At 47.3% G+C, this 27448-nt stretch overlaps 1 protein-coding gene and 1 long non-coding RNA gene across 13 annotated transcripts in view; one reads left to right on the top strand and one right to left on the bottom strand.

Moving 5' to 3' along the window:
* Positions 1-1075: 1075 nt before the first annotated feature.
* On the top strand, positions 1076-9454 carry LOC138754676 (uncharacterized). Of its 3 annotated transcripts, none has more exons than XR_011351869.1 (4): positions 1076-1517; positions 2087-2213; positions 3633-3772; positions 8787-9454. It is a non-coding gene; the product is annotated as an uncharacterized lncRNA (long non-coding RNA). The 3 variants fall into 3 exon arrangements; XR_011351868.1 differs by lacking the exon at positions 8787-9454 and adding an exon at positions 3877-5050 and having other exon boundaries at positions 3595-3772; XR_011351867.1 differs by lacking the exon at positions 8787-9454 and adding an exon at positions 3877-5045.
* A 5598-nt stretch (positions 9455-15052) lies between these two features.
* Positions 15053-27448, bottom strand: part of LOC138754672 (golgin subfamily A member 6-like protein 22) — an 86826-nt gene continuing 74430 nt past the window's right edge. For 4 of the 10 annotated variants that reach the window (XM_069919317.1, XM_069919321.1, XM_069919325.1 and 1 more), the window contains 8 exons: positions 26683-26709; positions 24973-24996; positions 24628-24651; positions 21720-21746; positions 21049-21075; positions 16387-16413; positions 16094-16120; positions 15055-15382 (listed from right to left, as the gene is read on the bottom strand). In XM_069919317.1, the coding sequence (XP_069775418.1) occupies positions 15147-15382; positions 16094-16120; positions 16387-16413; positions 21049-21075; positions 21720-21746; positions 24628-24651; positions 24973-24996; positions 26683-26709 (419 nt within the window). In that variant the 3' untranslated portion in view covers positions 15055-15146. Of the gene's footprint in view, positions 15383-15545; positions 15631-16093; positions 16121-16386; positions 16414-21048; positions 21076-21719; positions 21747-24627; positions 24652-24972; positions 24997-26682; positions 26710-27448 lie in introns of those variants that run through there. The other 6 variants (XM_069919323.1, XM_069919324.1, XM_069919318.1 and 3 more) reach the window with 5 other exon arrangements.

Genomic DNA, 27448 nt, shown 5'->3' with positions numbered 1-27448 from the left:
GAATCACAGTGCAAACATTTATTTCAGGTTTCAGGTTTATTGTCAGGGTACGTACATGGCATCGCATGCATTCTTTTCCCTGCAGGCCAGGTAGAATGACCACAGTGTACACATGTAAACAAATAAATGTCAACAAAAGAGAAAAATCAATAAAGTGCCCAAGTCAGGGTCCTTAAATGAGCCCGCGATTGAGTTTGTCGTTGAGGGGTCTGATGGTGGAGGGTAAGCAGCTGTTCCTGGACCTGGTGCTGCGAGTCTGGTGGCTCCGATACCTCTTTCCTGATGGAAGCAGCGAGAACAGAGCGTGTGCTGGGTGGTGTGGGTCTTTAATGATCGCTGCTGCTCTCCGACGGCAGCGTTCCCCAGAGATCAGTGGTTGTCAACTTTTTTCTTTCCATTCACATCCCACTTTAAGTAATCCCTAGGCCATCGGTGCTCTGTGTAAGGGATTGTTTCAGGTGGGATGTGGGTGGAAAGAAAAAGTTTAAAAACCATTGTCCCTCATTGTGTGCACTGTTTCAGGGCTCCAAAGAAATGGGCCAACGACAATTTTTCTCAAGCAAAATATTTCAGTAACAATTGGGACTAGAGCAGTGATTCTCAACCTTCCCTTTCCACCCATATCCCAATTTAAGCAGTCCCTTACTAATCACAGAGCACCGATGGCATTGGGATTAATTAAAGTGGGATGTGAGTGGGAAGAAAAAGTTTGAGAACCACTGCCGTAGATGTTATCAATGGTGGGGAGGGTTTTTTGCTAGGCTGTGTCCACGACCTTTGGCAGGGTTTTACATTTGGGGGGGGGGAGCGGTTTAAAATCGGTCTCCCCATACCAGTATAGGCGCATCTAGGGTATGGTAGGTGGGGCACAGAACTGGGGCGACACTGTCCTCACCTTACCTACCCAATATCCGAGCTCCTAGCCCAATATCCGAGCCCCCTAGCCTAATAATGAATGTCCATGGCAGGCGCGCAGTGGGGGCCCGCTCCCTGCGGGGCGAAGGGAAAAATGGCCGCCTCGGTCAGCCTTACCCATCGGCCCCCACGCGGCAGGAACCGCTCTGTGTTTTTCCTGCGCAGGTAGAGCGATTCCCGCAGGGAGTGCGGAGCTGGCGGCCGGTTCACCCGGCTGCACCTAGCGGCCGTGCCCGAGGGGCGGAGTAGCCGCCCCCGAAAAAGATGCCTATGGCCAGCGGCCACCACTCGCGGGCTCAGTCGGGCCCGGCAGCCGCCCGCAGACCTGGATTAACTCAATAGCAAAAGCCGCGCGACCTGCGGGCCCCGGCACCCCTGGAATCAGCAGGAGTTCGGTCTTTCCGCCGAGAGTCGCTGAATTAATGTTTACCTGGACGTGTTGGCCAAGAATTGTGACCAGTAGGGCGCTGGAACGCGGGATAAGGCCAGCATGGATGAACAGGATGGGTTGAACGGCCACGTCAGTTCCCTCCCTCCTCCGCCGCCCGTGTCTTATTCAAGGAGAATCCCCTTTGTCCGCTTTAAGCACTCAGCGGGTCAAGGTACAGGAGCAGGGTGCCCGGCCGAACGGGGAGCAGCCCCGGGCGGTGAAGACGGACACGGGCAGCGAGTGGAAGAGGGAAGCCCTCTGTCGCTTCGCTGAGGGGTGCTGAACCACGCCGCCCTCCTGTCCTCAGCAGGACAGCCCGGGAGGGAGGTGGGTGAGCGGGATGCGCCGAGGACCCTTGCCCCGTCCCGCACGCGTTCGGTGTCCCGAGCATTAGTGCACGGTGTCCGAACAGCAGGGACCACTGGGTCTAGTCAAAACTAGGAGCGGGGTGGGGCATGCGGAGGGCAAGGGCCGTCCTGGCCGGGACCAGGGTACAGGACTGCGGAGATCTGCCATGAAAGGGTCTACTGATTTAAAAAAAAACCCTCCTCTCCACCCTCCTCCCTTGCCTTCCTTCAGCTCTGTCCTTCTTCCTCTTCCCCCTCCCCCTTTCCCCCTTTCCCTACCCTTACCTCCTTCCCCTCCCCCTCCCCCTTGTCCTCACTTGTCTCCCTCCCTTGTACCTGTCTTTCTCCCCTTATGCCCAATTAACACCATTGTTGGTCTGGACTCCTCCCTCAGCCGCACTGTCTGAATTCTGAGATTTCCTGCTTCTGGCTCATTCCTTGAAGAAGGCCCGAAACGTCAGCACTGTATCTTTGTCTCCTATGGACGCTGGAAAGACCGGCTGAGTTCCTCCAGCATTTCGGTGTGTTCAATTGAAACGGGTATTGACCAATCAGTGCAGTTTAACAATATAATCAATAATATGTTGCTACTGGGTATTGATTCTCTAGTTTGGATTTTTAATATTTTTATCAGAAGCATTTAAGATCATAAAACATTACTCCATTCAGCCCATTGAGTCTTCCCCACCATTCAATCATGGGCCAATCCATTTTTCCACTCAGCCCCACTGCCTGGACTTCTCCCTAGGACCTTTGATGCCCCTGGCTAATGTAGAAAGGCTGTTCCCCACGGTGGGAGAGTCTAGGACAAGAGGGCGCAACATCAGGATTGAAGGGCGTCCACTTAGAACAGAAACGCGGAGGAATTTCTTCAACTAGATGGTGGTGAATTTGTTGCCACAGGCGGTTGTGGAGGCTGGGTCACCAGGTGTATTTAAGGCAGAGATTGATGGATTCTTGATTAGTCAGAGGCATCAAAGGTTACAGGGAGAAGGCCATGTAGTGGCAGAATGGATCAGCTCCTGATTAAATGGTGGGGCAGACTCAATGGGCTGAATGGCCCATTTCTGCTCCTATGTCTTATGGACCTTATTTTCTGCAATTTATTCTTTCTTGAATGATTATCTTCTCCCCTCTTATTATAACCATATGACAATTTACAGTATGGAAACAGGCCATATTGGCCCTTCTAGTCCGCACCGATTTATGTGAAACTATATCGTCACTTTTTACACAGTGATAGAATTGATTATTTGACATTTTTATTGAAACTTCAAATCCATTTCTCGTTACAACAATAATTCAAGCAATTGTGTTAAAGCTAAAATTTTGCAGCTTGTGTTATGATCCTGGGATATTTTACTTCAGATTTCAAGCAACAATACAGTAGATAACAGGCAAAGTTGGCAATAATGTTTCACACTCGTGTTGTGCTCACTTTGGTTTTCATGGTGATCGACTTTTAGAACATTCCAAAAAACAGTCCAGGCTCTTCGGCCCACAGGGTAATCCTGGCTGATGGAAACCTTCTTGACAAACTAACCCTTCCCTCCTTCACACCCATAACCTTCTGTTTTTCTTTCATCCTTGCATCTGTCTAAAGAGTCTCTTTAATGCCCCTATTGTACTAGCCTCCAAGGCATTGCTGGCACCCACAACCCTCTGTGTGAAAAAGAATCACCCCTGGTGTCTCCCCCAAACTTTTCTTTCCTCATCTTGACCAGATGTTGAACAGTTTGCTACTCTTGCCTCAGGGTGGAGGGAAGGTGGGGAAAGTTGCCAGCCATCCACCTTATCTATGTCTCTCAGAATATTGTAGGCCTCTGTCAAATCTCTTTTGCTCCCAAGAGAAAAGTCCCAGCCCTGCTAACCTTGGCTCATGAGACTTGTTTGCTAATCCAGGCAACATCCAGGTGAATCTCCTCTGACCCTCTCCACAGCCTCCACATCCTTCCTGTAATGAGGCAACCAGATCTGAACGCAATCCTTCAAGTGTGGTCTCACCAGAATGGCCTCTCGACTCTTGAACTCAATCCCCCGATGACTGAGGTCCAATGCAGACTGCCTGACTGACAGGGAGGTAAGTGAAGCTTGTTTCATTTCTTTTCTCTCCACACAATTTGCATTTCTGCATATTTAATAACTGGCAGTTAAGTGAATGAAAACCCTCCATCTATATTTCAGCATTTTGTTCAAGAGACAATAACTTATTCCAAATCATCGCACTGATTTTCAACTAAATTGAACCTGCTAAGCATGAACATTCGATGTCACCATCCAAAGTTTAAAGAAGACCACCTTCTAGATTAGTTGGCTTGTACATGTAATCAAAATAACCACTGAAAAATCCCAGTGAATAATTAAATGGCCGTGGAGTTTGCGTTGGACATTAGTTCACAATTAATAGGGTGGAACCTTGCTATTGAATTCCACACCACTGTATCCAAGCATTTTTGGTGTGGCCTGCCAGCGAGGTCAAACCACGAGAAAGGTTCAAGATGGAATCGCAGAGACGAGATGAGAATCATCATTTCACTGGAGACTTCGCATATATTTTCCACAGCGATGTTCAACATAAGAAGTGGTAGATTTGCTATGCTGATTTGATATTTAGCGTGCGGACAAAGCAAGCCTTTAGCAGTTAAAGAAAGATAAAAAGAGCGATTGCATTTGTTCGATTGGAGATTTTTTTCTCTGGCAAATCTAGCCCTCCCCCTCTTCGTTAGGTTCTGAAAAATGAAGATGTAGATCCGTTCAAGTCAGTTAAGAATTTTTCACACAATCTTAAGTGACAAACATTCTAATTCAGTGGTTCTCATCCTTTTCTTTCTACTTGCATTCCTCTTTAAATCATCCCTAGGCCATCGGTGCTCTGTGACTAGTAAGGGATGGCTTAAGGTGGGATGTGGTTGGGAAGGGAAGGTTGAGAATCACTCCTTTCAACTCAATTGTTATTTTGCTTGAGAAAAATTGGCGTTGGCCCATTTTGTTTGGAGCGTGAAACCCTGCACATAACAAGTCAATTAAGTACGATTAAAACAGTGGTTTTCAAACTTTTTATTTCCACCCACAAGTTATACCTTACTAATCACAGAGTACTGATGGCCTAGGGATGACTTAAAATGGAATGTGAGTGGGAAGGAAAAAGTTGAGAACCACTGGTCGAAGTAATGCCTATTACTTCTTAGTCATCTTCTGGCCATCCATCCTGTAGGATGGTGATGGTTCTTTTCAGTCAATTTGTGGGGTTCGATACCCACCTTCCTCAGAAAGGAGCAGTATGTGCGTGAATGGATTGTAGGTGAGTAGGGGGTTGTATAGGTTCAGACTTGCCCTCTTGACATCCCCTCTCAAATCCAGTGGCCCAGTGAGGACAATGTCGGCTGTTTGGGGGGGGGGGGGCGGGGGTGGAAGTTTTGTTGCGCGAATGGCCGGGCAGGGCTTCGATGCCCTTTCCATGCTTCATGGCATGCATCTGCTGGATGGCCATTGACCTTAGAGAGGGCTGGTTTTCAGCCTTCAAGGTGTCTGGCTATGACCATGCAACAGGTCGTACTGGGTTACACGGTCCAAGTGGCACTCCTGAGAAGTGACCCCGGCCACAGTTATTTATGAGAAACACAACACTGTGATCGTAGTAAAAGCACCGAAATACTGGAGGAACTCAGCCCTTAACAGTTATTCATAATGATTTGACTTTTTAAAGTGAAATCATTTAATTGCTAAATGCTCCCTGCGTGGGTAAATTAAATGGATGAATCCATCAATATTATTTCACGTTAAGGTGATGTGTTGTCAAACATCTGGGCTCTGAAGGAGCATCCCCTCTCATCCTTCTCCATTCCAAGAAGAAATGCCCAAAATCTGACAACCTTGCCTCATAAGGTATGTTCCCCAATCCTGGTAAATCCCCTCTGCCCCCTCTCCAGAGCTTCCACGTCCTTCCTGTAATGAGGTGACCAACATCTTGGTGAATCTCTTCTGCTCCCTCTCCATAGCTTCCATGTCCTTCCTGTAATGAGGTGCCCAACATCCTGGTGAATCACTCTGCCCCCTCTCCGTAACCTCCAGGTCCTTCCTTTTAATGAGGTGGCCAATGTCCTGGCTCTACAGACCCTTTCAACTTGCCACATAACTGGGGCGCTAACCATGCAAATTGCTCGGTTAACTCCATTTTACATGTCCATTTGAAAGGGTGTATTAAGATAGCCAGTGGCCTTTTCTTTTCAGGAGGTGCAGTCGCTGTTGTGCCTTCCTGACAAGTGAGGAGACATTGAGGGTCCACGATTGGTCATTAGTTGAGTGAACTCCAAGGAATTTGTTTTTCTCCCCTCTCTTGATGTATAGGGAAGGGTGGTCATTCCTGGCCCTCCTGAAATCCACGATCATCTCCTTTGCTGAGGCTTGGGTTGTTACTTGCGCACCAGATTCTCTGTAGTGCAGAAGAATTAATAGTTTTTAAATTGTAAAAGTTTTATAACTTGTTTTTCAACAGGATCAATCTCAATTTTGGTTTGTGGTGCCCAAGGACAGGACAGAAAAATATAAATCCATTTTGTGAATCGTGATTTAAAAATAGAATTATTGCAGTTAGAAAATGTACCCATCTTACTTTTTGGTCTCCTTGCCTCGTCCTGGAAAAAAAAAATGATTGAGTTGATTCATCAGGGCAGATTCAGGGTTGAAGACTATTTTATTGTTGTTTATCACGGGAAATAGGAATGCTCTGGTTCATGTTCTGTCTGAATGCGGGAAGTATTACTTATATACGGATTTCATCGTCGGATTCTGTGGACCATTTCTTTGGGGGGGGGGGGGGTAAAATTTAGAAGGTTGACAAATGCACAAAACTCTTTCTGTACCTGGGGCAATGGAAGCTTAGATGGCTGGGACTGGTGGTAAGTCTGCGTTCGGGGCGTCGGGAGCTCGGGTGGGCAGGTGGCTGGGTCCAGCTGATAAGTCTGAGTTAGGGGTATTGGGAGCTTGGATGAGTGGACGGTCAGGGTGTCATGTCAACCTTCATGATGACCGCCATCATGTCAACCTTTTACAGGAGCTCGATCGAGAGCGTCCCGGCCGGCTGCATCAAAGGGCGGGTACGGTTGCTACAGGGAAATGGATTGGAGGTCAATCCACATGATCCGTATGAGTGGCAGAGGGGGTCATTGGGGCCTCCCTCTCTCCCTGTCGACGTGATCGACCGGGATCATTGTCTGAAGAAGGCATGCGGAATCATCGAGGACCCCTTCCACTTCGCACACAATCTTTCAGCTGAACCCATCAGGGGAGAGATACAGGAGGATCAGAGCCAGCACTACCAGGCTGGGGAACAGCTTCTTCCCACAGGCAGCGAGGATGCCGAATGACCAAAGGAACCACCCACACTCACCCTCAGACTCTCATATTCATGAAACAATATTTATTTATCCAGATTAATACTTGTCCTGTGTGTTATGTCTGGGTGTGTGTCTGCATGTTTAGCACGGAAGACTGGAGAATGCTGTTTCATCGGGTTGTACTCATACAATCGGATGACTATAAACTTGACTACAAATGTTATTTGATTTCTTCGCTCCCATTCAATGACTGAAAAGGAAGAAAACTTCAGGAAAACTGGATTAAGAAAAAAAAAATCTTACTTTTCAAGCCTTCGCCTTGATCTGAAAAAGAGAGTTTTCAGAAAAAAAATCTGATTAAATACTATTGGGGCAGAGAGTGGTGAACCTCTGGAATCTGCTGCCATGGGTGGGACTGGAGGCCAGGTTATTGGGAGTATTTAAGGCAGAGATGGATAGGCATCAGAATTATAAGGATATGAAAGGTTATGGGGGGAAGGCCAGGGAGTGGTCAGCTCATGATGGGATGGCAGGGCAGACTCGATGGGCTGAATGGCCTACTTTTGCTCTTCTATCTTATGGTCTTATGTTGAAGAACTTATCAGCCATGAATTTACTTTGGTTTAGAGCCGCTACACTGATTTGTAAAGAAAAAAATTCAGTTAGATTAAGGTAATAATTACAGCACAAAATTGAGGGCACGTTTTTGAAGGGTAAAAGTTTAATGTCGGGAATGTTTATCTGTGTGGCAGGTATTGGTACAGAATACAGAAGTGGTTCTTTCTCAATACTTGCCAATGTGCATGGTGTTAAATGGAGGATATTATTAACTAGTTGGTCGGCCTGGTTGGCATAGCGGTCGGCACAGTGCCATTATGGCGCCAGTGACCGCAGTCAAATCCCGCTGTGACAGAGTATTTAGAGGTGGTTTGGGAGGAATTGTTAGAGCAGCTTGCACACACATATTTTAAAACAGAATATTTGCAGGACTTTTGCAGAATGCTTTTTGTAGGAGGTAACAAAGAATTGACAAGAGATTGCCTGGGAGAGCATGTGATCTTTGCAGGCAGAGGAGAAGAGTTTTGCTCTCAGAGAGGGAGGGAGTGAAACTGAAATAGAGGAGACAGAAATCAGTTCCAGAAGGACAAGTTGGCAATCTTTGGAAGGCTGCCTAGTCAAAGGAGAAGACTGGCGGTCTGAAAGGTGACCTGAAAGAAAGAGGATCATCTGGAGAACCCTGAAGGGGGCAAGTTTCGTCAGCAAGACTAATTGAGAAGGAATCAGTTGCAGATGTCCTGGAAAAGGAATCTCTCTCTGAAAACCAGCAAGAACCCTCCTGAGTAGTAACCATTTGCCTTTTCAGCACCAAAGACTGGTGAACTTTGTTCATGCTAACTTCTGTGCACAGAACAAGAATTGCCTGCAACCAGTGAGATTGGACTGTGATCCAAATAACTTTTCTAATCTTAAATATACATTACACACACCTGCCCTTAGTATTAGAGCGGGGATTAAGTAGATTAAGTTGATAGTAATAAGTTTTAGTTTAATTCTGTTTTATCGTTCGAACGTAATTAAAAACTACTTTTGTCTAAGTAACCCTGTGTTGTGGTGCATATCTATTGCTGCTGGTTTTTGGGGTCCTCTGGGCTCCGTAACACCGCGCTGTCTATAATGGGTTTGTACGTTCTCCCCGTTAACGTGAGGTTTAAGGTTGACCTGGAAAAAGTATAAAATTGTTTTCCCATCCCATTGTAGGATTGTACTGACTGTTCCGAATCAGAGCATCATGACGTTTGAGACCACAGCCTGGACATCTATGATCGGTAAGCGGAACGTGTTACTTACTGCAAATTTCGCGAAGGTAATTGAGCTCTGAAGAAAAAAATTCCCGGAGGTGAATGGAAGGTTATTCACATCAGTGACGCCTGCTGACATTTTGCTCGTACCTTGATGAAGGTCTCAAGCTCAATCGCATCCTTATCTTTGCTGTATACAGGCGCTCCCCCACTTGCAATGGGCCGACGTATGAGTTTTCAAAGTTACCATGGTTCGAATTCGTACTTTGAATTTCAAATTCCGATCTATTCCCGAACTTGCGATATACGGGGCACGGCTCTCCCGCGATGCTAGGGAGATGGTTTAGCGGGTCTAGTCATCCTGAAGAAGACTAGGCTTGTTGAAGCTTCAGCGAGCGTCGATGCCCCCGGCGCCTTCAGCGAGCGTCAACGACGCCGTGCCTTCTACGAGCTGTTCCCGACATCAGAAGAGAACAAAACTAATGACCCGGCCGCTTTACCACCCTCACCGTCCAGCAATTAAATTTAGTTCAATGCTTCCAGCGTTCTTCGTGCCGGTTGCGCTTTCAGCTGTGTTCGTTAATGGTTTATTCAGTGTGGAATAAAGGTATTTAATATTTAATTATTAAAAAATGGTAGGTGCGGTATTCCTTATTGACGTACGATAGGTCTGCCCGAACGCGACCCGATCGTAAGTGAGGAGCATCTGTAAAGAACGCTGTTTGATCTGCTGAATTTCTCCAGCGTTGTGTTTTTACTTGAACCGAGGTGTCTGCAGACGTTCGTGTTTTACTTCAGCACACGTGGATTTTTACAGGAATACGGCAACCTCTGGGGCAGCAGAAGCCCTTGAGTGAGGTTCTCCCGGCACGCAGTCCTTAGACCCTCTCTGGAGCAGGGCAGGTACTGCTTGGATTAATAGCGAGAAAGAAAACCTGAACGTTAACTGTGTAGCGTGGAGTGCAGAAGCCGGGAGTACATACTTCATCTGACAAATAATCTCAGCGCTTATTCTCAGACCAAAAGCCACTGTTGGAAATACCATATAACTCGGGCGAGGAACATTACCTGACTCCTTCTCACGCAGTTTCTCCTCTGATAAAAGATGAACACGTAAATCATTCACATGGATCTGTAAAACCGCACGGAGGCAGTCAATCTCTCTCGCACGCACACACACACACGCACACACACATTCTCACACACACTCTCTCACACACACACTCTCATACACACACTCACTCTCTCACACACACTCTCTCACACTCATACATGTACGTGTGTGGGTTTGTGTGTTCAAGTTCAGATTAACGTCAAAGTCCATCACGTACAACCCTGAGATTCCTTTCCCTGCGGGCCGGGCAGAATTACTACTTATTGGTGGGGGAAAAAAACTGTACAAAAGAAAAAGATGCATTTAAAAAAGAGAAGATGTAAACAAAGAAAGAAATATAAACATGCAAATACTAAAAAATAGTGATTTTAAAAAATGTGCAGAGTGAGGGTCATTAAATGGATCCCTGATTGAGTTTGTGGTTGAAGAGTCTGATGGTGGAGGGAGAGCCGCTGTTCCTGAACCTGATGGTGCGGGTCTTGTGGCACCGACACCTCTTTCCTGATGGCAGCAGCGGGAACAGAGCATGTGCTGGAGGGTGTGGGTCCTTGATGATTGCTGCTGCTCTCCGACGGCAGCCTGTAGATGTTCTTGATGGTGGGGAGGGCTTTGCCTGTGATGTCCCGGGCTGTGTCCACTACCTGTTTCAGGGCTTCACGCTCATCTCATCTGTGTATCAGTGTGTGTGTTTCTGTACTTATGTAGTTTTATAAATTCACCTAGTTCCTCACGGATGTCTTCCATCTCCTTGAGATCTGAAAAAAGAGAAATTACGCATTTCATCAAATCTGTACCTGAAGTCACATTATTTTTGCTAATGGTTTTCTGTTTCCCAGTATCTCTCTCTCTCACACACCCAGTCTCTCACTCACACACACACGCGCGCGCACTGGTGATACAGATGAGAAGGTGACTTGACATCTGTTTCAATTAAAGAACAAAATGTGAACAATTGAGCCAGCATGTTTCCGGATCGTTAACTATTTCACGTCAATGTTCAATAATGAAAACTGGTGATTTCACCAGGATAAATCTTTGGCAGATTAAAATATTTTCATAACATTTTCCAGAGTGGATTTGACACGAAAAACAGACCAGGAAATCACATCAGGAAAACGTGATTGCAGATATGTGTTTGCAATGGGAAATAGTCGAAAATTAGGAGATTTAAAATAAAGCATGCGGATATTTGAATAATAAAAAATTTGTATAATCATGAATTTTCAAGAACATTAAATGAACAGACGCGGATTGAAGATGGAATGAGCAAAGGTGGAAGTGGGGCCATGGCAACGCAGTAGTGATCGGACAATGTTTAATTAAAGAAAAGACCAGAGCATTGAATTACTGACGAAAATGTGCAAATTATGTTTCCGAAACCCTCTTCACTGTTTGGCACAATAGTAATCTCCTCTCTCCCGGAAATCGGGCCCGCGTTTATCAGTGTCGACATGGTGTAATCCAGGTAACTACGTGCAACACTCACCACTGCTTTGACCATTTGCTTCAAGTTCTGAAATGACAGACGTAGCCGGATCAGGGCGGTAACCCCACGCACACCCAATATTCAACTGGAATTACAAAGTTCAAATAACCCTATGGAAACCAAGTGAAATATTTTCTGAATTACCAGCTTCTTTCTGTCGTAGTTTCCTCTCTGTCGTGAAAAATAAGAGGAGTTGATCTTTTCATCTCGGAACATTTCTGCGCTAACAAGCTCATGATTCAATGTCCATCTTTCTCCAAGGAAAACGTTACTGGCTTCGGCCTAAATCTTATTTGTTCCAATTTTAAATCATCCCCTTTTTCCTACACTCTCTGAATTATTGTAAGTATAAAATCTATTCATCGTTTTCGGAAACATGTTTGGGAATTTAAGCTTTCTTGTGGCGGCAGGTTCTATCGGTTCGCCAGGTTTGACATGAAGACATTCAATCTTCAAGGTCTTAAGCAAGTTTATGAGCAACTCCGGCCCGAGAGATGGTTAATCCACGTCCACGCAGGACACGAGAAACTGCGCAAACATTTATTTTGCCGAAATATTAAACGGCTCGTTCAGATCGCGAACTATATCAAAGATCAGAAAAGGGGGATCAGAGATGGAGAGGATGAGCAAATGTAGGTTCTTGGGAGTCACTATCTCGGAAGATCTTTCCTGGAACCAACACACCAATGGCATCATGAAGAAAGCCTCTACTTCCTCAGGAGTTTGCGAAGGAGCTAGTGGTGTTGTTCAAGTGAACCGGTAGGGCTTGAAGGGCCGACATGACCTGTTTCCGTGCTGTAAACGGTTATATGGTTATGGTTATATGGTTATGTAGGTGAAATCAGTAGGGAAATTAAATCAAGTAGAAGATTCCAACTCCAGATATCAATTGCGCAGTGAGATTTGTTTCTGCCAATGTAGTAGGCTGTAGATTCAAGATTATTTTACTACACGCCATTTCCTTTCTCCTACAGCAAATCAGACAAACATTCACCATCAACAGAAATTTCCGGGGCCCCCTACAGTCAGAGAATGAGCCTCCCCCAGAGTTACTGTGGATTCACAATCAGCCCCCAGAGAGTCCGGTCCAAACCATCGGCAAACTCGAGCTTCTCGGACACGAAGCCTCCAGTCTCCAGGGCACCCTTTCCCATCCTGGTTCCGATATCTGGCACCCCTTCACCCAGTCTCCAGCAGCCCACGTGGGTTCCTTGCCTCGAGCTGCCAACAGCCTCGCCGCCTGGGTATCCTTCAGCTAATTAAGATGCCCTACTGTGTGGCCTTACCCATGTCGCGAACGGCTTTCCGAAGCTTTTCCATTTCTGAAATAAAGACCAGTCGTGTTATTGCCCTGCAATCTACCCCACGTCTAGCTGCACAAATCCACCTTCTTTCAGTTTAAACGCGTTCGTTTCCGTTTCTAACCTGCTCGCGGTGCCGTGACGAGGCCAGTAATGTTTGTCCTGATCCCCTCCATCCTGATTTACTGGGAGATTCATCGTTTCCTTGATCCTTGCCATTTCTGCTGTGTGCTTTAACCCTCCAGCAGACACTTGGACTTGTATTGCGTTCTCCCCTGCCTACGACGGTCCGACTTACGATTAAACACAGTTACGATTATTCGAATCTGTACTTCCCATTTCGGGTTCCGATCTGCTCCCGTGCTTGCGATACGCGGGGCACTGCCCTCCCGCGGCCCTGGGCGACAGCAGTTTCGCGCGAGATTAGCGTATGGCACGCTCTGACTCAACCGCGTCTGCAGTCTCTGTGCGCTGTTCTCGATTATCATCCAGAGGGAGGGAGTGAAAGTGAAAACCCTGTCGGTTTACCATCCAGCAATTAAATTTAGTTCAATGCTCCCAACGTTCTTCATGTCCGGTGTGCACGTTAATGGGGTTTTCAGTGTGGAATAAAGGTAGGTGCGGTATTCCTTATCAACGTACGATGGGCTTCTCGAAACGTTACCCCGTCCTAAGTCGATGAGCCCCTGCACAGTTCATGCACCAACTGATCTTAATTTTCAGGGGACTAATTGACCCTTGACTTTTGTTGCCAAGGCCAGAAGCAGAGAAATAATGCATCTTCAAGTCATTGAAAATGTGGGCGGAAAAGTGGCGATGGAGTTCAATCCAGACAAGTGTGAGGTGATGCCATTTGGAAGGACAAACCAGACGGCTGAGGACAGGGCTAATGGTCGGTTACTTCAGAGTGTGAATGAACAGAGGGACCTTGAGGTCCAAATCCATACATCCCTCAAGGTCATCACGCAGGTGGGTAGGATGGTTAAGAAGGCCTGTGAGACCTGGGCTTCATTAATGGGGGGATTGAGTTCAAACTGAGAGTACATACAGTTTTAAGAAATCAAGAGCCAATCGTTCTGGCATCTTTGGAGTTATTGATATCTGGAGGCTGGAACACTGGGGGCATTTAAGAGACTCTTAGACAGGGCCATGGATGGACAGGAAATAGAGGGTTACGGGGCAGGGAAGGGATTGGAACTGCCTTTTTAATCGGAATATATGGGGCAGCACGTCATCGAAGGGTCCAATGGCCTGCACTGTGGTGTATTGTTCCATGTTCTAGTACATGAGAGTTTTTGAAATTGCTCTCACGAGCAAGATCACGGATTTCTTGCCTTCAGTTCTTCCTCGGCCAATCTCCCAGAATGATGTTCACGAGGTGTCCGTGGGACTTGTTGCTTTGTACACGTACAAATCATACAGCCGTGGCACTTTCTTGTCGCTGTTTCTATGAGCTTCTGGTGCCTAAAAAAATTAGCACTGCCCCCTCCCCCCGATAACGTATTGTGAACTGGTTCCTGGTGGAAAAAGGATGAGAACCAATTGATCAAAGTGAGAGGAGGGGGAGGGTAGGGAGAGGATAAGGAGGAGGGAGACGATGAGGAGGGGAGGAGGGAGTGGGGGAGGAGGGGGAGGATGAGGGGATGGGGATGAAGAGGGGGAGGGGAGGATGAGGAGGGAGACGATGAGGAGGGTAGGAGGGAGTGGGGCAGGAGGGGGAGGATGAGGGGAGGGAGATGAAGAGGGGGAGGGGGAGGATGAGGAGGGAGACGATGGGGAGGGGAGGAGCTTCCACAAGGTGAAGGGAATAGACACGTGGGCCTGATCAGGGGATGGACAAGAAGAGAACATGACTTGTTTTTATCGAAGACGATTTGTCCAACACTCACCAGTTTCTTTTCCACATTGGTTTTTGGGGAAGAGAAAAAGAGCATTTTATTGGAAGATGAACGAGTCGACCATCATAGTGAAATATTTGTGCGTGTGATTTTGCCGCCCATTGCAGCCGTTATTTAATCTTCCGCTTCCCACAAGTTAACGTTTTCCAAACCTTCCTGCGAAGCCCAAGCCGGTAATCGCAGTTGGTTAAAGGTGTAACTGAGCAGAACCCTGCTGGTCTTGTTTTCGAATGTAAATGCAACTGCAAGATGACTGGACAGTGGAGCAGAAATAGGCCCTTCAGCCCATCCAGTCTACTCGTCCATTCGATCTTTTCCCCACTGCCTGGCCTTCTCCCCATAACCTGTGATGCCCCTGGCTCATCAAGAACCCGCCAGTCTCTGCCTTAAATACACCCAATGACCCGACCTCCACAAACACCTCTAATCCCACAGATTCACCACGCTCTGGCTGAAGAAATTCCTCCATGTCTCTGTTCTAAACGAATACCCTTCAATCCTGAAGTCATGCCCTCTTGTCCTAGACTCTCCCGCCGTGGGGATCAGCCTTTCCACATCGACTCTGTCCACATGAGATGCTACTATTTATTGAACAATATTTCTTCCTTTCAATATTTGTGTATTTGTCCTGCATGTGTTTATCTGTACGTGCGTTACGTCTGGATATGTGTCTGTGTGTATTGCACCAAGGACTACAGACGACAGCAGACTTGAACCCACCATTATCTTCCAAAGTTGCCTTTAGTTCCATAATTTCTGGAAACAGAAGTTTCAAATCAAACTACAGGAGACCATTGTGGAGACACCATTAGGCTTGAGAACACAGCACGTTCCCACCATTCGACCGTCCTGCACTGATCTGCAGAGGGCTGTGGAGCAGCCACCTTTATACAGGGGCCTGTGGGGAGGGGCCCCAGGTACCACCGGCCGATAGACGTGCCCAACCAGTTGTATATTAGAGTGGTTTTACCAAGTTCCCGTCTTCATACAATTGACATAAATATCTGTGAGCAGAAGAACGATGGATTTTAAAATACCACTCGACCCCGATCGATGCCTGTCCAATAAGTTGCCGTGGAAATACCGGTTTAGTTAGCATGGTTTAGCATAGGGGGGAGCGGCACTTCAGTGCCAGTGACCTGGAGCGGGGTTCGAATCCTGCGCTGCCTCTACATTCTCCCCATGTGAGGTTCTCCCCGGGGGGGCCTCTGGTATGCAAATTTCTTCAGCCAGAGCGTGGTGAATCTGTGGGATTAGAGGTGGTTGTGGAGGCCGGGTCATTGGGTGTATTTAAGGCAGAGACTGACGGGTTCTTGATTAGCCAGGGGCATCACAGGTTATGGGGAGAAGGCCGGGCAGTGGGGCTGAGTGGGAAAATGGATCAGCTCATGATAAAATGGGATTCGTGCCTGGACGGGCTGGAAAAAAGATCTCGTTTCAAAGCATATGTGTCCACGGACTTTTTACCTTCCTCTTTTGCACGGGCTTGTTTTTCTGAAAGGAAAGTATATGCTTATAAAACAAAAATCCATTGGAAAAAATGCAAGGGTAACTATCTGCTTAGGTCATTATTAATCTCAAAGTTCTGTTTCGTTAACGTGCGTCAGTTGGGCTTTTCTCAATGAGTTAAAACTTTCTTCAGTCGTTTAATTTGTTTAATCCTTGTTCTTGGGAAACATTTTGTAGATTTGCATCAAGCCCAGCGTTCATTTTGACGAAAATAGCGACCGTCGCACTTTACCGACAAAGGCGGTACTTACTACAGAGCTCACGATATTCATCGATTTCTGTGAAACGTACGTGAAGCAAGAAAAAATCAACAACAAGGCCGTTCATTATGAATCAAACGAAATAGCCGTACATTCCCGTGTAATTGTCGATGCCGTGTAATCGTTGACTCCCTTTCTTTTTTCTGTCCCTGGCCGCCTGCCCATCTGAGCTCTTGATGCCCCGACCGTGGATCCTTACCCAGGCCGCCCGTCCACCCGAGCTCCCGACACTCTGAACGCGGACTCACCACCCAGTCCCGTCCACTCGAGCTCCTGACGCCCTGATCGCGGACTCACCATCCGGTCCCGTCCACCTGAGCTCCCGACGCCCTGATCGCAGACTCACCACTCGGTCCCGTCCACCCGAGCTCCTGACATCCCGATCGCGGACTCACCACCCGGTCCAGGCCATCCGAGGTCCCGACCCTCGAGCGACACACGTACTTACCGCGGTCAAAAAATTATATGCTTGTAAAAGCCGACACCCCCCCCCCCCAATTTGACCCAAAAATTCGACTTTTTTTTTTCCTTTGGCTTGGCTTCGCGGACGAAGATTTATGGAGGGATAAATGTCCACTTCAGGAGGTGGGCTCTGAGGTCTTCTTCAAAGGAGGTTGGTGCCCCCAAACTGTGAGGTGCCAAGATGCACGGTTTGAGGCGATATCAGCCCACTGGCATGGTCAATGTGGCAGGCACCAAGAGATTTCTTTAGGCAGTCCCTGTACCTCTTCTTTGGTGCACCTCTGACACCATGGCCAGTGGAGAGCTCGCCATATAACACGATCTTCGGAAGGCGATGGTTCTCCATTCTGGAGACGTGACCTACCCAGCGCAGTTGGATCTTCAACAGCGTGGATTCAATGCTGTCGGCCTCTGCCATCTCGAGTACTTCGATGTTAGGGATGAAGTCGCTCCAATGAATGTTGAGGATGGAGCGGAGACAACGCTGGTGGAAGCGTTCTAGGAGCCGTAGGTGATGCCGGTAGAGGACCCATGATTCGGAGTCGAACAGGAGTGTGGGTATGACAACGGCTCTGTATACGCTAATCTTTGTGAGGTTTTTCAGTTGGTTGTTTTTCCAGACTCTTTTGTGTAGTCTTCCAAAGGCGCTGTTTGGCTTGGCGAGTCTGTTGTCTATCTCGTTGTCAATCCTTGCATCCGATGAAATGGTGCAGCTGAGATAGGTAAACTGGTTGACCGTTTTGAGTTTTGTGTGCCCGATGGAGATGTGGGGGGGGGGGGGCTGGTAGTCATGGTGGGGAGCTGGCTAATGGAGGACCTCAGTTTTCTTCAGGCTGACTTCCAGGCCAAACATTTTGGCAGTTTCCGCAAAACAGGACGTCAAGCGCTGAAGAGCTGGCTCTGAATGGGCAACTAAAGCGGCACATCGTCTGCAAAGAGTAGTTCATAGACAAGTTTCTCTTGTGTCTTTGTGTGAGCTTGCAGGTGCCTCAGATTGAAGAGACTGCCATCCGTGCAGTACCGGATGTAAACAGCGTCTTCATTGTTGAGGTCTTTCATGGCTTGGTTCAGCATCATGCTGAAGAAGATTGAAAAGAGGGTTGGTGCGAGAATGCAGCCTTGCTTCACGCCATTGTTAATGGAGAAGGGCTCAGAGAGCTCATTGCTGTATCTGACACGACCTTGTTGGTTTTCGTGCAGTTGGATAACCATGTTGAGGAACTTTGGGGGACATCCGAGCCGCTCTAGTATTTGCCAAAGCCCTTTCCTGCTCACGATGTCGAAGGCTTTGGTGAGGTCAACAAAGGTAATGTAGAGTCCTTTGTTTTGTTCTCTGCACTTTTCTTGGAGCTGTCTGAGGGCAAAGACCATGTCAGTAGTTCCTCTGTTTACACGAAAGCCGCACTGTGATTCTGGGAGAACATTCTCGGCGACACTAGGTATTATTCTATTTAGGAGAATCCTAGCGAAGATTTTGCCTGCAATGGAGAGCAGCGTGATTACCCTGTAGTTTGAGCAGTCTGATTTCTCGCCTTTGTTTTTGTACAGGGTGATGATGATGGCATTACGAAGGTCCTGAGGCAGTTTTCCCAGCAAAGCTTGAAATACTCATGCAGTTTGGCATGCAGAGTTTTGCCGCCAGCCTTCCAGACCTCTGGGGGGATTCCATCCATACCTGCTGCTTTGCCACTTTTCAGTTGTTCAATTGCTTTATATGTCTCTTCCCAGGTGAGGACCTCATCCAGCTCTAGCCTTAGGGGCTGTTGAGGGAGCTGGAGCAGGGCAGAATCTTGGACTGAGTGGTTGGCACTGAAAAGAGATTGGAAGTGTTCTGACCATCGGTTGAGGATGGAGATCTTGTCGCTGAGGAGGACTTTGCCGTCTGAGCTGCGCAGCGGGCTTTGGACTTGGGGTGAGGGGCCGTACACAGCCTTTAGAGCCTCGTAGAAACCCCTGAAGTCGCCAATGTCCACGCTGAGCTGGGTTCATTTGGCGAGGCTAGTCCACCACTCATTTTGGATCTCCCGGAGTTTGCGCTGAAGATGGCTGCATGCGCGACGGAAGGCTTGTTTTTTCTCTGGACAGGACGGCTTTGTAAGGTGAGCCTGGTGGGCAGCTCGCTTCTTTGCCAGCAGCTCCTGGATTTCCTGGCTGTTTTTGTCGAACCAGTCCTTGTTTTTCCTGGAGGAGAAGCGTAGTACCTCTTCAGTGGATTGCAGTATGGTAGTCTTCAGCTGATCCCAGAGAGTTTCAGGGGACAAGTCCGTGAGGCGGATTGCATCCTCGAGCTTTGCTTTGAGGTTTACCTGTAAGTTTCTTCTCACTTCGTCTGACTGCAGGTTTCCAACATTGAACCTCTTTCTGGGGGCTTTACTGTTCCTGGGCTTTGGCTTGAAGTGAAGGTTGAGCTTGCAGCGAACCAGCCGGTGGTCAGTGTGGCATTCTGCGCTGGGCATGACCCTGGTGTGGAGCACAACTTGTTTGTCTCTTTCAACCACCAGGACGTAGTCCAGGAGGTGCCAGTGTTTGGATCGGGGATGCATCCAGGTAGTCTTCAGGCTGTCCCTCTGCTGAAAAAGGGTGTTTGTAATGACAAGCCGCTGTTCTGCGCAGAGTTCCAACAGGAGGCGCCCATTGTCATTGCACTTGCCGACACCAGGATTCCTGGCCAGGTTTCTGAGTCTTTGCCGACGTGAGCATTGAAGTCGCCAAGGATGACAACCTTGTCGGCTGTAGGGGTGCGTTGAATGAGGTTGCGCAGATCAGTGTAGAACTTGTCCTTTTCTGCTTGTTCTGCCTGTAGGGTTGGAGCATAGACACTGATGAGGGTGATACCACACTTTTTTTGAAGGGGGAGTTGCATGGACATGATCTGGTCCGAGTGGCCTGCCGGGAGGTTTTCAAGTTTGGAGGCAATGGAGTTCTTGACCATGAAGCCTACACCAGATTGGCGTCGTTCATCCATAGGATTGCCAGACCAGTAGAGTGTGTAGCCCGCGCCCCATTCTTGGAGGCTGCCTACATCTGCAAGGCGGACTTCGCTGAGAGCGGCTATGTCGATGTCAAGTTTGAGGAGTTCATGTGCGATGAGGGCAGACTGACGTTCAGGTCGGTGTCTGTCGGCCTTGTCTAGCATGGTTCTGATGTTCCAGCATGCTAGCTTGAGTTTGTGAACATCTTTTGAGGGGGATGACGTGGACCTGTCCTCGGGTCTGCGCAAAGGGCCTGCGTATATACACGAGTATATACGGTAATTGACAATGGTAATAGAATATGGAAGGACTTTTTATTGATACTAAACTAACCAAAGGAAGCAAAGTATCTGCTGAAGGTACCAGGAGATACGGCTCATTGATCTGGTCGTATGGGCCGGTAACTTCCCCTGTAAACTTTGCAATGGGATTTGGCTCCACTGTTGTTTCAGGACGTGATCCAGAATCACAGGTGGATGTTAGAGAGCGTGTTGGGGTGGGTGGGGTTATATATCTACTAAACGAATGCTATTTTCTGAACTACAATCAATGTTCTCTTCTGTCTTGCACGTTTCGACGCTATTTTTTGAATCTCCCGACGCGGATCTCGTTCTCACCACAGTTACTTTGTCAGCTTCGGTTAAACTTACCGGAAACACCAGTTTCCCCGTGCAAACGGGTGTAAAACGAGCATCCAACTGTTTCATTCCCACTGGGTCCTCTTCAACAAATCAATGTCGGAAGCTTCAAAATTTAATTTCAAATCGCGAGCAGGATTGCACTGAACCTGCCCTCCTAGAATTTCATTATCGAGGAATGTCGGGCGGGGAGCCGCAACCCCACCGATCGTCATGATAGCATTTTAAATTTGGAAATACAACGCGGTAACTGGCCCACTAGGTACTGCATTGACCGCTGTAACGGTGCTGCGCTGACCGCTGTAACGGTGCTGCGCTGACCGCTGTAACGGTGCTGCGCTGACCGTTGTAACGGTGCTGCGCTGACCGCGATGTCAACCGTGCGCCCAATGATATTGAGAAATCTCTTTCTTCACATGAACTTTGTACCATTTCGAACCATATCCAATAAACAACGACATTTCAAAACGGCTACAAACATCCACCCCGTTCGTTTCTATGCTGGTAAATACCTGCTGTAAGAGAAAGAACGATTTGTGTCCGAAACTTTAGTTGTAATTCCCGTAAACGCAGATTGTTACCTGCTTCCTTCTCTTTCAGTTCTTCTTCTAAAATACACAAGCGGCAATTCATTTTATTTTATGGAACAATACGATTTTACCTGTTGTCTGATGAGAATAGCCTCTAGTTGATTCGTCATCAGCAGAAATCACCCAGCGTCCCGTACAGTCAAAGAAAGAGCGAGTCCATTCAGAGTCACCGAGCGTCCGCGGATTCACCCCCAACGCCTCCCGCAGGCACCTGCTCGATCCGTCGGCCGCCCCAAGCTCCAGATCGATAACCCCTACTCCCCCCCTCGACACGACCAGTTGGCCCTCAGCATCCGAGGGCCTTCGGGGGACCCTTCTCTAACTCGGCGCCCTCCCGAATACCAGGCACGGCACCCAGTTCAGCCCGTGGGGGTTTCTCGCCCGCCAGCCGCGGGCAGCCGCCGTGGGTTGTCTCCCCTGCTTCTCCTTCTCCACGGGGATCTCCCACCTCGCTGCTTCCTCGGAGTCCGCAATCCCCCCTCGAGGCCGCTGCCAAACACGGGTGTTGCTGATGTCCAAGATAAGCCCCAAACGTTTCAACTTTCCTTAACTTTTGACAGGCCCGTGTGCTGCAAATGTTATTAGAACCGTGTCTGACAGGTAATTTTATGAAAATCCGATTTTCACAATGAACTTGATTAAGAAAGTTCTAACATGCTCACCGTACTGTTCTCGAGATATTCTTGCCTCTTGAATGGAATCAGTTATTGGGAAAATAATACGTTAAATTGGTATGATAAATCTTCGCACATCAAACCAACTAAATTAAATATTGTACATTTGGTTGTCAAATATTCATCTAATCTGAAATCCAAAATTTTGAACTCCTAAAGTGTGACAAAAACTCACCAAAAGGGCAGAGTTTTGTAGAAAGTGACCGATAACACTGGAAGATTCTGCTTCCTGAATACTTTTGGGTGTGTTTTATGGATTTCGGACTGCCAAACACGAAAATTGTCCTACAATTTTCCGACCACGTACCAGGTTTCTCAATGGGAAAAGCCTTTCCACATCAACTCTATCTATCCCTCTCATTATCTTAAACACCTCTATCAAATCCCCTCTCAGCTTTCTATGTTCCAAGGAATAGAGACCTAATTTGCTCAATCTTTCCTTGTATTCCAGATGCTGAAACCCAGGCAACATTTTTGTAAATCTTCTCTGCACTCTCTCTATCTTGTTAATATCCTTCCTATAAATGGTGACCAGAACTGCACACAGTACTCTAAATTCGGCCTCACCGATGCCTTGTACAGTTTCATAATTACTTCCCAACTCCTATATTCTGTGCACTGATTTACATAGCCAAGCATACTAAAGGCCTTCTTCACCACCTCACCCACATGCACTCCTACCTTCAAGGAACAATGCACCGTTATTCCTAGATCTTTCTGCACCACTGTATTCTTCAATGCCCTCCCATTTACCTCATATGTCTTGCTTTGATTATTCTTTCCAAAATGAAGCACCTCACACTTATCAGCATTAAACTCCAGCTGCCATCTTTCTGCCCACTCCTCTTAAGCAGTTTAAATCCCTCTGCCATCTTTGAAAACCCTCTTCATCATCTGCAGTTCCTCCTATTTTAGTATCATCTGCATATTTACTAATCCAATTTACCGCCCCATCCTCCAGATCATTAATATATATGACAAACAGCAACGGTCCCATTACTGAACCCTGAGGTACACTGCTTGTCACCGGCCTCCATCCTGACAAACAATTATCTACTACTACTCTCTGGCACCTTCCTTCCAGCCACTGTTGAATCAACTTGACTAACTCCAAATTAATACCCAGGGACTTAGCCTTCTTAACTAACCTCTCATGTGGAACCTTATCGAAGGCCTTACTGAAGCCCATATAGACAACATCCACTCCTCTACCCTCATAAACATTCCTAGTCACCTCTTCAAAAAATTCAACAAGATTTGTCAAAAACGACCTTCCACGCACAAATCCGTGTTGAGTGTCCCTGATCAGACCCTGTCCCTCTATATACTTGTATATACTATCTCTAAAAACACTTTCCATCAAGTTACATTCCACAGACGTCAAACTTACAGCTGATAATTGCTAGGCTTGCTCCTCGAACCCTTTTTAAACAAAAGAACCACATGTGCAACACACCAATCCTCCGGCACTATACCCGTCTCTAATGACATTTGAAAAATCACTTGTTGGAGGACAGAGGGTTGGGGGGGGGGGGAACATCATGGAGGTATTTCGATTGCTGAAAGGCTGGGACAGAGTAGATGTGGCCAGGATGTTTCCCACAGTGGGGAGTGCAAGCACGACTTCAGGGTGAAAGGGCATCAATTTAAAACAGAGGTGTGGAGAAATTTCTTCAGCCAGAGGGTCGTGAGTGTGTTGAACTTGTAGCCACGGGCAGATGTGGAAGGAATGTTGCTGGGTGTATTTAATGAACAGGGATTTGATTAGTCAGGGCATCAAGGGTTACGGAGAGAAGGATGGGGAGTGGGGCTGAGTGTGTTAGGATCAGCTCATGATTAGAATGGCGGGGAAGACTTGATGGGCCGATTGGCCTACTCCTGCTCCGATATCTTGTGATTTCAGAGATTTGGTCTTCGTTTAGTTGATATACTGTTTATACTCGTGTAATCGTTGAATTTATTGGACCAATTTTTCAGGCCAGAAAAGGGGAGGGGATTGACTTTTACACGGGTCAAGCTTCTAACCTCATGAAGGACCTATGTTATTGAAGATGCTGGCAGCTGGGATAGTGGTTGGCTGGGGAGACGGGAGCTCAGATAGCCGGGACCGGGTGGTAAGTCCGCAGTCGGGGCCACGGGAGCTCAGATGGGCGGGACAGGGTTGTACGACCGTGGCTGGGGCGTTAGGAGCTCGGATGGGTTGGTGGCTGGGACATCACGAGTTCGGATGGGCGGGCGATTGGGAAGAGGATCCGCGGCCGGGGTGGCGGGAGCTCGGATGGCTGGGACTGGGTGGTAAGGCTGCAGTCGGCGCGTCGGGAGCTCTGGCGGACGGGAGGCCGTGGGGGAGGAGAGCGGGGTCGACTTTTAAACGGATCATACAAACACATGATTTTTTTTTGTAGAGGAAAAATGGGGTGGGGGGGTCAATTATTACACATTATTGATGATTACACACGTTTATGCGGTACGTTGTGGGACCAATATAACCCATGACAAATTTCACATGACATCAATACAATCTTTAGCGATTAATTCGGTTTTGATGTCTCGAAGTCACTAGCGTTGTTAGTTTGTGATGTTTCCCCATTCAAATCATGACCAAATCTCACAACTCGTGATTTACCGTCAAGTATCCCGATTGTCAATCTTTGAATTAAAATTAAAATTAAAATTAAAATTAAAAAAATCGCCTCCCTCGGGGCGGTTGACCCGGAGGGGTAACTAAATATCTGTGACAGTAATCGATAAACTTCCACCTGCACATCCCATGACTGCACAGTTCTTGCCATAAAATATTGGGTTTGCCGAAGTCTGGGCCAACGGAGAATGAAACCTCCGACCAGCGTACGCCAGGGTGAATAGCAGGATTATTATCTCCAAAGCTTTGTTTTACCTTCACCTGTCATGTCCGATTCTTCTGTGAATAGAAAGTTGGAAGAGGTCAGAAGGTGAAGAGAGCTGCTTCATAATCATTTGACTTCAAGCCCCTCCTGCACTTCTTCCCGTGGATGGGTCGAAATTCCGATGTCTGTCCTGGACGGCTCTACGGAATTTCCTGCCCCAAAGCTGTCCATGAAAGCAGCTCGAAGGGATATTTACACAACGCGCAAGGCTTGGGGATGTTTGTCCACCTCAACGGCTATTCTTAGATGCCAGATATTGAACAAATCACTGAGGAAATATTGAGCGGTTTAGTTTTGAAAAAAAAAATTAGGAAGCTGAAAACATGACTTCTCACCTTCATAAGTCGCTCCTGGTTCCTCTGCGAGTCGTAATTGATTGATAAATTAAACAGGATACTACCTCTCGATGATCCACCACATTTAAAAATACGACAGCAAATCTTAGTTGAAAATTCTCGTTGAATGAAACAAGTCGGGAAGAATGTGTTTGGCGTTCGATTGATAATATATTTTTGAAATGGCCTCAAACAGATCCATCAGGAACTTATTTAACCCCTCATTTCGCTAATTGCCATTAATTCAGAGACTTTTAACTTTCGATGGTGCCATCAGGATCCAATATTGTGTTTGGTTCTGGTCACCTCACAGGAAGTATGTGGAAGTTACGAGGGGGGGCAGAGGAAATTCACCAGGATGTTGGTCACCTCATTACAGGAAGGATGCGGAGGTTACGGAGAGGGTCCAAAGGATATTCACCAGGATGTTTGTCATCTCATTACAAGAAGGATGTGGAGGTTCTGGAGAGGGGCAGAGGAGATTCATCAGGATGTTGGTCACCTCATTACAGGAAAGATGTGAAGGTTACGGAGTGGGCGCAGAGGAGATTCACCAGGATGTTGGTCATCTCATTGCAGGAAGGATGTGAAGGTTTCGGGGAGGGAGCAGAGGTGGTTCACCAGGATGTTATGTCACCTAATTGGAGGAAGGATGTGGTGGTTACGGAGAGGGTGCAGAACAGATTCACCCAGGATGTTGGTCACCTCATTACAGGAAGGATGTGGAGATTACGGAGAGGGTGCAAAGGAGATTCACGCAGGACGTTGCCTTAATTGGAAAATAAGTCTTATGAGGCCAGGTTAGCAGAGCTATGGCTTTTCTCTCTGGACCAAAGAAGGGTGAGAGGAAATTTAATAGAGGTCGACGAGATTCTGAGAGGCATAGATGAGGTAGACAGTCAGTGGCTTTTCCCAGGGCAGGAGTAGTAAACACCAGCAAAAGTCAGATGTCATAGGCACCCATTAAGGGCAGATGGAACCAGATGGAAGTGTCATACAATTTTCCATTCCTTGTTTGCAATAAGACCCAGGTCGATTGATATATTGGGAAGCAAAATTATAAATGATTGGATTTATGAACAAGTCATATTTATTCGGATGTGATTACACATGTCTACACTTGCTTTTACTGTTGAATTCAAATAGGAAGTCAAATAAGAGGAAAACTCAGGCAAAGTTTTGGTCACCGAACTACAGGAAATATATCAATAAGATAGAAAGAGGGCAGAGAAGATTTACTAGGATGTTGCCCGGACTTCAGGAACTGAGCTACAGGATGAAACAGGTATGAACTTTATTCCCTGGAGCATAGAAGAATGAGGGGAGATTTGATCGAGGTATTTAAAATGATGAGGGGGACAGACAGAGTAAATGTAGGTCGGCTTTTCCCACGGAAAATGGGTGAGATTCAAACCAGAGATCGAGGGTTAAGGGTGAAAGGGGAAAGGTTTAGGGGGGAACTTATTTGCACAGAGAGCGGTGGGGTGTGGAACAAGCGAAGTGGTGAAAGTGGGCTCACTTTTAACATTGAAGAAACATTTGGACAGGGACGTCTCAGTGCACACAAGATGCGATAAAGCCCAAGCTCACTGTCCCCGCATTGTTATTTACGAGAATGCTTCATTTATGAGGGAGAGAGGGAGGTACTGGGGGGAGTGAATTCCGAATTTGCTTTTTACAGAAAGGCCCATAAAATGTTGAATTGCTTACTGTGCTGGTCGTGAAGTCTTCTGAGTTCTGGTGGAGAACGACACAATTCACATTTCGTTAAATTGCTAAAGTGAAGCCCAATGAAGTGTGTTAACAGCCCTGTAACCCATGGTGGGCATGGTACACACGGACGTTAAATCTTCACACAGAAACACAAGTACTGCATGCACGTGGTACCATCACACACTGCAGTTTTCTGATTACATATGTCTTTTATACACTTAAAGGTTGTATTTGAGGAAAATGTTGTTATCCTAAGGGATATTTCCATGAACAGCGAACGCAGAGTTAAACAGAACAGATAAAGGGCCTCAGGATGGGTGTCAACAAAGGCAAACGATCCGAGACCTCTTTCCAATTGCTCCAGGGAATCATACATCCCTCCTTCTCTCTCTCTCTCTCTCCCCCACTCACTTCCTCCCGCACTTCCACTCTCTCCCTCTCTCCCTCCCCTCCCCCACTCACTCCCTCTCTCCCTCCTTCCCTCATGTACCTCCCTCCCTCCTCCACTTACTCCCACACTCCCTCCTCCAATCTCTCCCTCCCCTCCCCCACTCACTCCCTCCTTCCCTCATGTACCTCCCTCCCTACCCCACGCACTCTCTCCCTCCTCCACTCACTAGATCCCTCCTTCTCTCCTTCCTTCATGTACCTCCCTCCCTCCCCCACACCCTACCTCACTACCTCTCTACCTCCATCCCTCATATACTTGCTCCCTCAGTTCCTCCCTCCCTCTTTCTTCCTCCCTCCCTCAAATCCCTCCCTC

This window comes from Narcine bancroftii, chromosome 2 (assembly GCF_036971445.1).
Source record: "Narcine bancroftii isolate sNarBan1 chromosome 2, sNarBan1.hap1, whole genome shotgun sequence".
Taxonomy (NCBI): Eukaryota; Metazoa; Chordata; class Chondrichthyes; order Torpediniformes; family Narcinidae; genus Narcine; species Narcine bancroftii.
This window is presented reverse-complemented; position numbering and strand designations above follow the sequence as displayed.